Raw genomic sequence first — 12882 nt, forward strand, 5'->3', positions numbered from 1 at the left:
AACTTAATCTTTAATCGTTAAATAAATACAAGCTACACTTATTAGTTAAAAGAGAAATTTCCTAAACATATGTAGCTTTTCAATATTACCCAGAATTCCACACAGCAACTTCCTTTCGACATCTTTGAACATTGACTGTGGTTGGTTCTACGTTTCGTGTCAAACCAGACTTAAATGTAAGAATAAGTAAAGATCAGAACAACATATATATATGACAAACAAATTATTTATTGTTCATTCTATCGACAGGAAAACTATTTTTGACCAGATAGCGCTAAATAAAGCCAGTTTGAGCAACTTTTGATGTATCGTGTCAACCACGTGGTTTCGCGAAGACTGCATGAAGTTGCATTTCGTTGTGACACCTAGGGCTGGGTATTGGAAGGTCTAAACGATACGATACGTATTGACAATACACTGAAACAATACACGATACGTATTGACGATATACTGGACCTCTTTTTTTCAAATTCAGTTGACCATTGTGTTTTGAATATTGTGATGATAAAAGACAATTTTGATAAAACATTCTATAACCTGGCAAAAACCTACCAAACATTTGATTTGGTTCACCATTTATGTAGATTAATTTCTGTCAATTCATATTCTTAGCTATGCAAAAAACATTTCTAATCCATCTAGGTGACACATGCTTTAAACACTTCCTTTTGATTGAAATGCTTTTACTTGAATGATGTTTAAGTATAAATTTTGTTTGGAATTTCCTCTTTCTATAATAAAAAGAGTAGGTTGAGGTATTAAAACGATACAGCATGTTTGCGTATCGATATTCGATACGCTTATGAAAACCAATACATATCGGTATATCAATATATTGATCCTGCCCTAGTGACACCATGTAGAAAATAGGAAGAGATTAAACCGTTTTATGAATTTTGATTATAGAAACGGTCGATATACACAAAAAAACGATGCTTTTATGTTTTGTAACGGTTGTATTCCCTTTACCTGTTTGACGACACTCCCGTAATATGTGAAATAGTGTAGAGTGGTGGACCAGTAAGGAGTCTAGTTTACGGCACCAAATGTAACAGGGCGAGAGAAGTGTGCCGCCAGCCGACTGTACTACTAAAAAGGACCCCTTTCCCATAGCGCGAAGCTAGAAGACGACCGCATTACCATTTACAATTTGATATTATACATAAACAGCTTTTACATAGAAAAGTATTCTGCCCTAAATAAAACCCAAAGATAACTGATCAACGCAGAAATTATGGCAAATACACTCCGTATATTGTCAAAGTAGTTTGAAAATGAAATATATAACACTAAGTATGGATTTAAACAAAATGTCTAATTTACAACTGATGTTTGACCGACTAAATAAAAGGTCAGACGAGACCTCAACACTAGGCTGTCACATATCGCAATACTGACAATATTAAACCATATCAAACTGAAAGTGGGCAATGTGCCAAAAATACCCACATACAGGACTTTGGATATTGTGCTAAGATATTAATTGATTGGTGATTGCCATTCATAATCAAATTTTCATGCCTGGTTGCTGTTTTGCATCCATATCTTGGTTAGTTTACCTGCATTCTCAGGCAGCCGACTCGCCTGTCATGGATGTGTTTGATTACAAATTCCAAAAGTCATGGGACAATTTTTAGACCAATCTAAAATATTTTCAGATTGGGGAAAATTCTAGCCTAAATCTCATTGGGAATGGGGCCGAATATCGGCCTCTGAGAGACCATAGTAAAAGCCCTGCCATCGCATAAAAAGTGTGCTTGGAGCATACTAAAACCTTAATGATTATGCTGCAAATTAAAATCTAGGTCTTTCATGCTGTCCATTCACTCAGGTGCATGAGTCAGTCTAAACAAGAAGTTGTAAAATGAGTTTGGTACTTAAATATGTTTCTGAAATCCATCTAAAGAATAACATCTTATTATAATGGTGAACCACCACATTTGGAAAAGCTTGTCCAAAAAGATGAAAATGAATCTGGCATCATTCAAAGATTACTTTTCGTAATACTACAGCTCAATTCTATCAGCATTCATTGACATGATATTGTTGTATTCTCTTTCAGCATGCGTTACGTAGCAGCCTATTTGCTTGCAAGCCTTGGAGGCAATGCATCCCCATCAGCTGCCGACCTTGAGAAGATCATTGGGTCCGTAGGCATTGAAGCAGAGGCTGACAAGATCAAAAAGATCATTTCTGAACTGAAGGGAAAGAACATTGAAGAGCTTATTGCTGCAGGTAAAACCGTGTCTTTGTAACATTACTATTCTAAACAAAGAATTAAATGCTAATGGCTACGTCATGAATGATTATTGGCTTAGAGAAACAACTTGATCAGTTTGAGCAATAATTATACCAATCCTCAGGGGTCTCGCTGGGTTGTTTTTGGGTCCGATTTTCCGCCCTAATCTAAAATACCCATGTTTTTTCATAGTTCCTCAAGATGATTTTCACAATCACATTTGTGTCCGGAAAAAATCAAAAGGAAGGTCAAAAGAAAGAAAAGTAAAAACTCAAACTTCTAAAATACTAGTTCTAAAGTAAAGCCGAAATGAATTGCTTGAAATAAATGAAGTTTTCAGTTGTTTTAGTTAATTTGACAGTTACCTGTGGTCAATACTGTGATGAATTTTACAATTCTGAACGCTCGGCCTCATCCACACAAAGTGAGAGAGAGCCCTGATCTCGTCTCTGGTGATTTAATACTTGATGTAAAGAAATTTGGGTAATCAAAGGAAGCTATTGTCTCCATGACTTATTTGTTGGAAGCGTGTGGATTACTTGTGGATTAAGTCTTGTATTAATTAGATTGTTGTATGAACTAGAAGCGAGACACTAATAATATTTCCTTGTGTATCAGGAACTGCCAAGCTTGCATCTGTACCATCTGGTGGTGGTGGTGGTGCCCCTGCTGCCGGTGGAGCTGCTCCAGCCGCTGATGAGAAAAAAGAAGGTGGGTATAGAAAAAGGATATTTCTGTTGATTAATGAGTTCTCGGTTACATCTTGTTTTACTGTTGTGACAGAATTTTGATAATAACTTCTTTCATTCTAGTGTAGTTGCTGAAATATTGAGTGTTTTAACAAAAAATGGTCAAATAGAAATATCCATTGATTTTGTGGCTAGGGAGCAACAAATGGAAATGAACCTACCGAGTATCCCGTCTGATCCCAGTATACTCTGTTCATTCTCATTTTGAGAAAACTGGTAATGTATTAGTAGCATAGAATAAGAATTCTTGTGGGTACATTTTAATTGGTAGGTCATGGTTATTTTTAAGAATTTGATCACAATTTTCTGTGTTTATATTTTCTTTATATCTGGATTTTTGTAAATTTCAGAGAAAAAAGAAGAGAAGAAGAAGGAAGAATCCGAGGAGTCGGATGATGACATGGGCTTCGGTCTCTTTGACTAATTTTTTACTTCCGTGCAAAATGCGGTCTTAATAAAAATGTAAAAAGCCCAGTTACTTGTTGGTGTTATAGCTGTTATAAGAGGTGATTCTGCACAAATTTTATAATTGTGGTAAAATGACAAATTGATTTTTAGCCCACCATTATCAGATGGTGGGCTATTCAAATCGCCTTTCGTCCGTCCATCCGTCCGTTAACAATTCTTGTTACCGCTATTTCTCAGAAAGTGCTGAAGGGATCTTTCTCAAATTTCATATGTAGCTTCCCCTAGGACCCTAGGTGTGCATATTGCATTTTGGGACCAATCGGTCAACAAGAGGCGGCCATCTTGGATTTTGATAGTTAAAGTTTGTTACCGCTATTTCTCAGAAAGTGCTGAAGGGATCTTTCTCAAATTTCATATGTAGCTTTCCCTAGGACCCTAGTTGCGCATGTTGCATTTTGGGACCGATCGGTCATCAGGATGGCCGACAGGCGGCCATCTTGGATTTTGATAGTTGAAGTTTGTTACTGCTATTTCTCAAAAAGTGCTTAAAGGGACAATTCAGTCTAAGAGAACATTAAAATTTGTATATATATCAGATAAAACAAGTTCTAATGGAAATTAGATCAGTCAGTTTTACTGTGATATAACTGAAACGCCTATGGTGGTGACACGTGTGTGAAATATTCAATCTTTCTCGCTGTCCGCCATTACACACTGTGGTCGAACTTCTTGTATGCCGAACCCTGTCCCTTGCTCGTAAAGTAATGCAACTTTTGGCTAGAACTGCTCAAATCGTTCTGACAGTAGTGTATTTACCTTATTAGGTGAATTGTCTTGCCTAAAAATCATTTTATCACCTTCTCAGTGGTTATGTAGTTCATTTGTTTAACGTGCGTGACTTTGGCTCGGGTATGGGTACAGAGTTAATATTGTACCTGCTTAATTGTATTGATCAACGATTTGATATTTCAACGATATTAATTAAAATACTTAAAAATGTCGTGGAATTTGTCAATGTTTTACGTTATATGTTTCATAAGAAATGTAGAACAATACATTTATGCTATATTTTGCTTATTGGTTATGTAAAAGAATTTGCCTGAGTGAATTATCTCTTTAAGGGATCTTTCTCAAATTTCATATATAGGTTCCCCTAGGGCCCTAGTTGTGCATATTACATTTTGGGACAGATCGGTGAACTGATAGTTAAAGTTTGTTACCGCTATTTCTCAAAAAGTGCAGAAGGGATCTTTCTCAAATTTCATATACAGGTTCCTCTAGGACCCTAGTTGTGCATATTGCATTTTGGGACCAATCGGTCAACAAGATGGCCGACAGGCGGTCATCTTGGATTTGGATACTTAAAGTTTGTTATCGCTATTTCTTAGAAAGTACTATAGCGATCTGTCTCAAATTTTATATATAGTGTGTTTGAAAAAGTTTGAAAAGTAGGGAAAAGATCCCTCTTTCCATTGTCAGACATAGATCATTCTTTGGTGGGTGCCAAGATCCCTCTGGGATCTCTTGTTAATTCATTTTCTTAAATTATTTTCAAAACAAATGGTAGAAACATGAAGTCAGATTGTTAGAAAATATATTTATTTATTTGTATATCTTTGAAGAATTTTCCGATTATGTATCGGGTATTCAAATAATATTTTTCATTAAAGAAAAATTAAGGCTGGAGGTGAATAAGATTTGATTAAAACATCAATTGATATTCAATTCCATTCTCCTTGTTCAAGTATAAGCTTGGTTGCCATGTAATCAAACTTTGCTGAAGTCTTGTATATTTGTGCATAGTTCCTCTTTTTCAAAAATAAAGGAAAATTGCAATCACTGGGGACTTCCAAGGTTTAAATAGGATCGATTGAAACAGGTTTTCGATGCGCAAAAAAAAAAAAAAAAAAACCCAAAAAATCAGTATTTTTAATTATTTTTTTTGTTCGTCGTAAACCCGTGATTGAAATGATGAATGCATCTTGATATTGCTCTGAATTCCATAGAACAAAAAAAAAAAATCGGAATGGCCGTAAATGAGCTTCCATACGTATTGAACTTTATTTCTAAACAAAAAACTTTCTCTCGCCTTCTGTCTGGGTATGATGAATACATGTATTATAGGAATACAATAGTAAAAAGAACAAACTTGGGAGTCCTTCATCCCAGCATGTGGCAGGACCATCATCCGGTCTCTAGGCAGTGGTTATTGACAAGATATATAAAATTTTAGCCTACTGGACCCCTGTGACCTTGAACGAGGGTCAAGGTCATTCATTCCAATATGCTATAGTTCTAATATTTGGTCTCTAGGGCTTTGTTATTGCCACGGTGTTTGAATACACTGTGTATATAATATTGTATTATATTAGGTGTTAAAACTACATGCACTGTGTACTGTCTGAATTCACCTTTATAATATTTATATGTATAATAAAAGACTGCACGTGGTCGGTGAGGTTAGGGCAATGCATAGAGTCAAATGACTGTAAATTAATTGTTATTTCTAAATGCAATATATAACTAGTCAAGATAATCAAGAGGCATCACCACAAGCTACTACTAGCTTCCTTTGATGCAAAGTTCAGCCAAAGTTGGGTTTTACATTGGAACAGAAATTGCCCTAAATGTTTTAAGTGACTAGACAATGCAGACCTTATGTTTTTGACAGGATGTTGTTCACTGCAAATATTTACAACTTTTGATCATATCACCCTCGACTTTCTTTCTATCATACAAACAAATCTGTTATAAATAAATATATCAAACTGTTGTAAAATCTTAATGGATCTGAAAGGGTTTTGAGGCGATTCATACAAGTACATAAATAAAACTTTGCCATTTTAGGATATGACAAACCGAAAAACAGTGAACATCACCTAATTTTAATTATCTAGCATTGCCTTCCTTTTTCATGTGTTAGTTGTACTGAATTGATATGGCACCACTCAAAGGAACCTGTTTTTTTTCAATATGGTGGTACCCATTTGAAAGATATGCTTCAAATTCAAAAACATTACAGATGTAAAAGCAGTACTCAAACGAGAGACCCCAGAGGGATGTTGGCGCCCACCAAAGATTGACCTGTGTCGGGATCTTTTCTCTGCTTTTCAAACTTCAAATATCAAAAATAGTGGTAACAAACTTCAATTATCAAAATTCAAGATGGCAGCTGGTTGAACATCTTGTCGTCCGTTCGGTCCTAATTGCAATATGGAAAACTAGGGCCCCAGTGGAACCTATATATGAAATTTAAGAAAGATCCCTTCAGTACTTTCAAAGAAATAGCAGTGACAATTTGTAACTATGGAAATCAAAGATGGCGGCCTGTCGGCCATCTTGTTGACCAATTGGTCCTAACATGCAAAATGCACAACTAGGCCCCAAGGGGAACCTACGTATGAAATTTAAGTAAGATCCCTTCTGAACTTTCTGAGAAATAGTGGTAACAAACTACCAAAATCCAAGATGGCGGCTGGTTGGCCATCTTTGTTGACCGATCAGTCCCAAAATACAATATGCACAACTAGGGCCTTTAGGGTACCTACATTGGAAGACAAATCCCTTCAGTACTTTCTGAGAAATAGCTGTAACAAGAATTGTTAACAGACAAACCAGGAAAACAGACAAAGGCAATTTGAATAGCCCATATGATGGTGGGCTAAAAATAAGGAAATTCTGATGATAATTGATCCAATTGGTATGTTTCACAAAACAAACCACTTGTACCGGGTTTGATACGACTGGTACGATTAGCTGACATATTACATTTCGAATACAGCAGATTCCTACCTGTACAACTGGAACACGGTAGGTGGGTTTTCTCCCTTCTTGTACCAAGAATATCAATGAAGCTGATGTCGGCGAGTTCTGTATCAAACATTATGGTATCACAACTCAACACATTGAATTAAGATTGTAAATTATTTTTATTGCAAAACAAAAATTGCCCATACCACCCAAGTGGCTATTTCATTTAGCACAATAACATTTGTAGAAGAGATAATTTAGGCTCAGTTTGCTGTGTTTGAGAGATAACATATTTTGTACCTGAAATACATGTTCCAGTTAAATTTCTACCACTCCACCTTTGTATTCCTCATACAAACATACTGTTTTTCCCTTGGTAATTCAGTTAGTAGGTAATACCATACACAACAAAACACACTGTAACCTGTTATAAATTCTAAACAAAAGATGAAAATAATGAAGTTTTGCTATAAATTATGATGTAACCCTGGTACATATTTTTTTTCATTTACATAGTAATCCTTTGTATTGCTACATGTATTTTGAAAGTCATTTCTTATAAATTAACAAAACATCACCACCCACAGACACCAAGTATTGATCCTCTGTAATTCATAATTACAATAGTAAACATCACCAGTTACCCTTGTATTTAAGCCTACACTATGTCAGTATGTTGTAGATATAGACAGAGCGTAGTTGAGTTTAGACACTGTGGTTCAGAGACGTAGTTGAGTTTAGACACTGTGGTTCAGAGACATTTTTTATCAATCTTTTCCAACTCTTCCCTCCTTTTTTGTAATAATTTAACCATGGTCCCACACTTTCAGCATCAAAAAACTACCAAATGCACTTTTTTTTTGCTTGCAGAAAATTCATCAATAATTGAAATAAAATTATTTTGAAAATTCAAAATCAATTACATCAAATTGTACAACAATTTATCCCTTTCAGCACTAAATAGAAGCACATTTTGACTTCTTGTATTTGATTTGGGCTGGTGCTGTAATAAAGAATAATACATGAATATCTGTACATGTATTGATAAAAGACAGATTGATGTCAATGAAGTTACTGGTAACTAGACAAGTTATGAGAAGTATAATGGTTATCAAAATATAAGAATATCGAAGATTTTTAGAGTACATAATTGTCTTATACATGGTAAATAATAAACAATTTCTGATTGCAGTTATAATCTTATGTATGTAGTTTGACTACTGAAAGTATAATGATCTGTGAAGGTGGTAAAATAGAAATTATGTTGACAAGAGGTTGTCTAAGTGTGAAAAGCATATATCTGAAATAACAAGAAAACATTCATATAATCTGAGAACTCCAAATGGGCGACAACATAAAATCACACACTTGATGGACTTTAGTTTACAAATAACAATGTCAGACCAGAAATACAATAATGAAATGTTTATCTCCATTTTGTTCACATTTTAAAGTTGACTCATTATCTTTCTTTTAATTTCAATTTAATTGAAAAATCAGTTTATTCATGTTTTCTTTGTTTTAGTCTGATGTAACAAATGAAAATAATGATAAATAATATTTATACTACAAGTTTTATACAGGTAGTCCACAATTCATCATGTTCAGGCTGAATCAGAATTAATATACTTAAAATCTCATAATTAAAGCAAGAACTGCTTTCTCCTATTTAAAACCATAAATGTAGGAAAAGGTGCATTTTATATCAAAATCTAATTTCAAATTTTGTATGAAAATTGTAAAAAATACAAAAGAAGAGAAAATCTTAGAAATGTTTAAAGCTCATCACGCTGAAGTAATTGAAATGAAGTTAAAATATTCAGTCGCTCATTTAATTGTTCTTTCTTTTTATCACTCACTTTTCCATCTTTCAATTTTTCCACCCTTGTGACTTCTGAATCAATAAAATCTGTTCCCTTTTCTACAACCTTTTTCATTGTTTTAACATAAATATCAGCAGATTTTTTCTTTGATTCATCGGTTTCCTTGGCAGCTGCTTCCTCTGTTGATGCTAAAATTTCTGCACGCTTCTCAGCACTTGCCTTCAAAAATTCTTGAACTCTTTTGTCATATTCTTCCAGGCACGAGGGTAGACCAAGCCAAAGACCTAAAATATAAAAAAAAAGAAAAAACAATATGTAAATGACAGCAAACTTGTCAGTGGAAATAATGATCACAAATAGGTTCATCCTTTCCTACCTACCCTCACAAAACAACCCCTACCAAAAATATTTTGATATACGTAATGTTCTGTTTTTTATGCAATACAGAAAAAGATAATATTATAAAATTCATAATCTAAATATATTTAGTTTGATATATTTTATATTTTAAAATTTCTGCTTTCTGACTGTTAATTCTGATATATACTAACATGTAATATTATTTTAGCTAGAGAAGTACATGTTTAACATCGGTATTCAAAATTTCTTACCAACAAATTGATCTGTTTATATCTGTCTGACATCAAACTGATATAATACGTCTGATGAAAAGTAATTATCATTAGACTAGATTCCATAATCTTATTATAACTTTCTAACCTGATTCCCTAATTAGGAACTTCTTAACATCATCAGCGTTTTTGGGATTGCCTAAGAATTTCTTTGGGTTTTCTGCATCTCCAGATAAAAACAGGAAATAGACGGGAAAGTCCTCCTTAGTCACACCGAACCTTTCAGCCAAGTCTGCATTCTCTTTATCACCATAGTCTGAAAGCACATAGATATTGAAAAGGCACTAAATTTCTTTTTTTTCTCAAAAAATGGATTGAATTAGAAACAAAATGCAACATTTTCGCTGTAACAAAGTACATCTATTTTATTGTTCTGCCTCTTTACAATGCATGGTTAACTTATAATATTGATTGTTGTATGATTAATTATTAATTTAATTAATTAATAAACTTGGATTGGATGGATTGCAAGCTTACAATCTCAAATTTCAGTTGTACTTACAACTAGCTGATTTATGAGTGACATCCACCATTAAGTAAGTAAAATGCAGTGTGACAGTGTTAGAATATATTACAAAAAAGTTTATGCTTAATGATCATGATTTTGACCACATAATTGTTCCTGAATAATGACAGCTGCACATGGAAAATGTTGTGGCTACCTTGGACTTGAACCTCGGCCACCAAAACTTCATCCTGAGACAATGTTGCTTCAGCAACCTCTTTGAAAGCATCCTGTTTTTCACCATATGGGTAAGTTTCATCAAATTTCACCAAAACTGCCTTGTGTTTCTTCAGTATCTGAAAAGATAAAAAATGACGGGAAATTAAATTTAGTATTTAAGTTGAATGTGCATATAGATTGTATAGTATTATAGTTGAATGTGCATATATATTGTACAGAGATCTGACAATGTTGGAAATAATCCTTCAAATTATTGGGCTCAGTCAGACAATGGAAATTAAAAAGTTTGTGATATATATATATATATTTTTTTTTTTCATTATCTATTCGTCTATTCAGTTACTGTGTTTTTATACGTATCCGTGTCTTATAGTGAATTTTTGTGATATTGTTTTTCATGTAGCTTAAGCATTGTCAGCTTAACTAATGCATGTTCTTTTCTATTTCCTTATTAATCAAAGCATTGTTATTTTTACTAGTTACGACAGTTTCGAAATTGTTGTTCTTTGATAAGAAATTAGCATAAAATTTCAAACTATTACGATTTAGAGATGACTGAAAATAAGATACTGATGACTCTCATGACCATATGTCACATTTAAGATCACAATACACGTTATTTTGTCAACATACATAAAAAGAATACAAAGAACCAAAGGCATTGTCAGCTTTATTAGGCTTGACAAAAATCTGCTTACCTTCTCGAAGACGCCCGAATTAAGTTGCACCGATCCTTTAACGCCATCAGCGTTTATTGTTTGGAAAAGCGCAAACACAACTAACAGGCCGGCGACAACCGTGCTATTCGACGCCATCATTGTCTCTGTGATGAAGTGGCCCAATCAAAAATCAGCTTATATACCCCGGGAAATAAATTACAAATGCGCCACGATTGATTTATCTTGGTATTTGATTGGTTAACAGAAGAAGTCATTCGGTTCTCTCTGGTTTTTGCCATTCAAAGCATTTAATGTTTACATGCGTGCTGTTGCTTGTGTTTCCATCCATTGAAAAGGAGTTCAACAGGTGAGAAAATACCTGCTGAATAACAACTGACTCACGTGGGAAAGGTAAAGATGTTTTCATAGTAATGATACACTGTACAAGTACTGTAAAATGCCAGTTGTATGTTATACGACGTTGAACATGTAGCAATATATATTATATCAGCCATTATTTATCACCATCTAAACACAGGCGTTTGTAATATATAATGAATATTAATGATAATCAAAAATCGGATCGAATCATGCTTTCTATATGATTCGATCCGATTTTTGATTATCATTAATATTCATTATATATTACAAACGCCTGTGATCTAAACTTAGATAATGTTAAAAAGGTGATAAAAACAGAAGGGACATGGAAAATGAGATAATACGCTAGAAACATTTGTATGTCCTATTAAAACATATATCAGTTTGATATTTGCTTATATTTTGTCTCTAAATAGTAAAATTAATGAAATCAATCTTCACATCTTTTTGACGTCAGATTTTTTTCTATGACTTACCTCCCTTGAGTTCCGATGAGTTGTGACGTCATCTGAGACAATCAACTACCGGAAGCCGGTGTGCCGATCGCGGAACTGTCAACATGCATATGGATTTTAGCCACAGGTCTTAGGTCTTACACACGGAGAAAAATATGTTATATTCCGACTTATTGGGTAGCATGTTTATCCCCTACATAATGACACATTATTGACGTCATAACCTATAAAATGACGTCACTATATGTAAATGATGATGTCATTAATGTCGAGTACATATATCATGTAGAGTATCATGATCATGTGGGAGTTAAACATAAGGTAATTTTTCACGAATGAATAAGTATTACTTTCCTATTCAGTCCACCCTGGAGTAATACGACTGTGCATGTATGTAATTTATAGTTTACACATAAAATTAACCGGGGAGTTTCAATATACATACTGGTCATTTTATGTGCAAAATAAGATTGTAGTGAAAATGGACAATTATTGCGGCCCACCTCCTTAGACCTACGTTTTGATGAAAAAAATCATCCGTTACAAACATACGCACATGATTAAAAGAAAAAACAAAGGGTCCTCCTGCACAGTTTTCATACTTCCTTTTAGAGATTTTACTACATGTATATAAAAAATGTGTATAAGTCTTAGCAAGACAATTAATTCATTATTAGATTTCTTTGTACATGTACTTTGAGTTACACAACAATGTGCCGATGGTGTGAAGCCGGTATGTTCAGATCGAGCAGGGTTGCATAATGATATGACGACATTCACAATATTATCATTATATAAATGCAGGTAATTTAAAATCGAAAAATTACAATGTTAAGAACGCTTTAAAATCATCATAATACATCGCAAAACTCGTTACAGCCATTGTAAATAGTATGCTTGCCAATTTCGCCCGCAATTTGCGTACTCATTAATTTCCTGTTATATTCTTCATAGTACACTTGCGTATATGTAGAATACGATTTTTACCGATTTTTTTTTATCTAGACCCCTAAATCGTCTCATAATGGTCAATAGGCTATCTAGCGTGTCCATATTGATACAAACTAATTCTCAAATCCCTGTGGACTGTTCGTATACTTT

The 12882-nt window shown here is 34.0% G+C and overlaps 3 protein-coding genes across 3 annotated transcripts in view; 2 read left to right on the forward strand and 1 right to left on the reverse strand.

The window, feature by feature from the left end:
* The first annotated feature begins 25 nt into the window (after positions 1–25).
* On the forward strand, positions 26–3462 carry LOC138332260 (large ribosomal subunit protein P2-like). Its single transcript, XM_069280278.1, has 4 exons — positions 26–176; positions 2063–2235; positions 2858–2950; positions 3339–3462. The coding sequence occupies exons 2-4, from the start codon at positions 2064–2066 to the stop codon at positions 3410–3412; spliced, it is 339 nt and encodes a 112-aa protein (XP_069136379.1). The 5' UTR covers positions 26–176; position 2063; the 3' UTR covers positions 3413–3462.
* Positions 3463–7878: 4416 nt separating this feature from the next.
* LOC138332264 (endoplasmic reticulum resident protein 29-like) lies at positions 7879–11143 on the reverse strand. The gene is made up of 4 exons (XM_069280285.1): positions 10985–11143; positions 10264–10402; positions 9690–9857; positions 7879–9253 (listed from the first exon to the last, which is right to left on the reverse strand). Exons 1-4 carry the CDS (start codon positions 11102–11104, stop codon positions 8922–8924), a joined length of 759 nt encoding a protein of 252 aa, XP_069136386.1. The 5' UTR covers positions 11105–11143; the 3' UTR covers positions 7879–8921.
* Positions 11144–11197: 54 nt separating this feature from the next.
* LOC138332262 (TBCC domain-containing protein 1-like) overlaps positions 11198–12882 on the forward strand; it is a 60358-nt gene continuing 58673 nt past the window's right edge. Inside the window, exon 1 of the mRNA XM_069280283.1 lies at positions 11198–11356. The gene's annotated coding sequence lies outside the window, so the exon portion shown is untranslated. The remainder of the gene's footprint in view (positions 11357–12882) is intronic.

This window comes from Argopecten irradians, chromosome 9, assembly GCF_041381155.1.
Source record: "Argopecten irradians isolate NY chromosome 9, Ai_NY, whole genome shotgun sequence".
Lineage (NCBI taxonomy): Eukaryota > Metazoa > Mollusca > Bivalvia > Pectinida > Pectinidae > Argopecten > Argopecten irradians.

What these genes read in the sequence shown, in the direction of transcription:
- LOC138332260 (XM_069280278.1), top strand. Translation starts at nt 2,064, where the DNA reads ATGCGTTACGTAGCAGCCTATTTGCTTGCAAGCCTTGGAGGCAATGCA. An exon ending in TGAAGAGCTTATTGCTGCAG is followed by an intron (nt 2,236 to 2,857) that starts GTAAAACCGTGT and finishes CTTGTGTATCAG; the next exon opens with GAACTGCCAAGCTTGCATCT. An exon ending in CGCTGATGAGAAAAAAGAAG is followed by an intron (nt 2,951 to 3,338) that starts GTGGGTATAGAA and finishes TGTAAATTTCAG; the next exon opens with AGAAAAAAGAAGAGAAGAAG.
- LOC138332264 (XM_069280285.1), bottom strand. Translation starts at nt 11,104, where the DNA reads ATGATGGCGTCGAATAGCACGGTTGTCGCCGGCCTGTTAGTTGTGTTT. An exon ending in GGCCGAGGTTCAAGTCCAAG is followed by an intron (nt 9,858 to 10,263) that starts GTAGCCACAACA and finishes ATGTGCTTTCAG; the next exon opens with ACTATGGTGATAAAGAGAAT. An exon ending in GTTCCTAATTAGGGAATCAG is followed by an intron (nt 9,254 to 9,689) that starts GTTAGAAAGTTA and finishes TTTATATTTTAG; the next exon opens with GTCTTTGGCTTGGTCTACCC.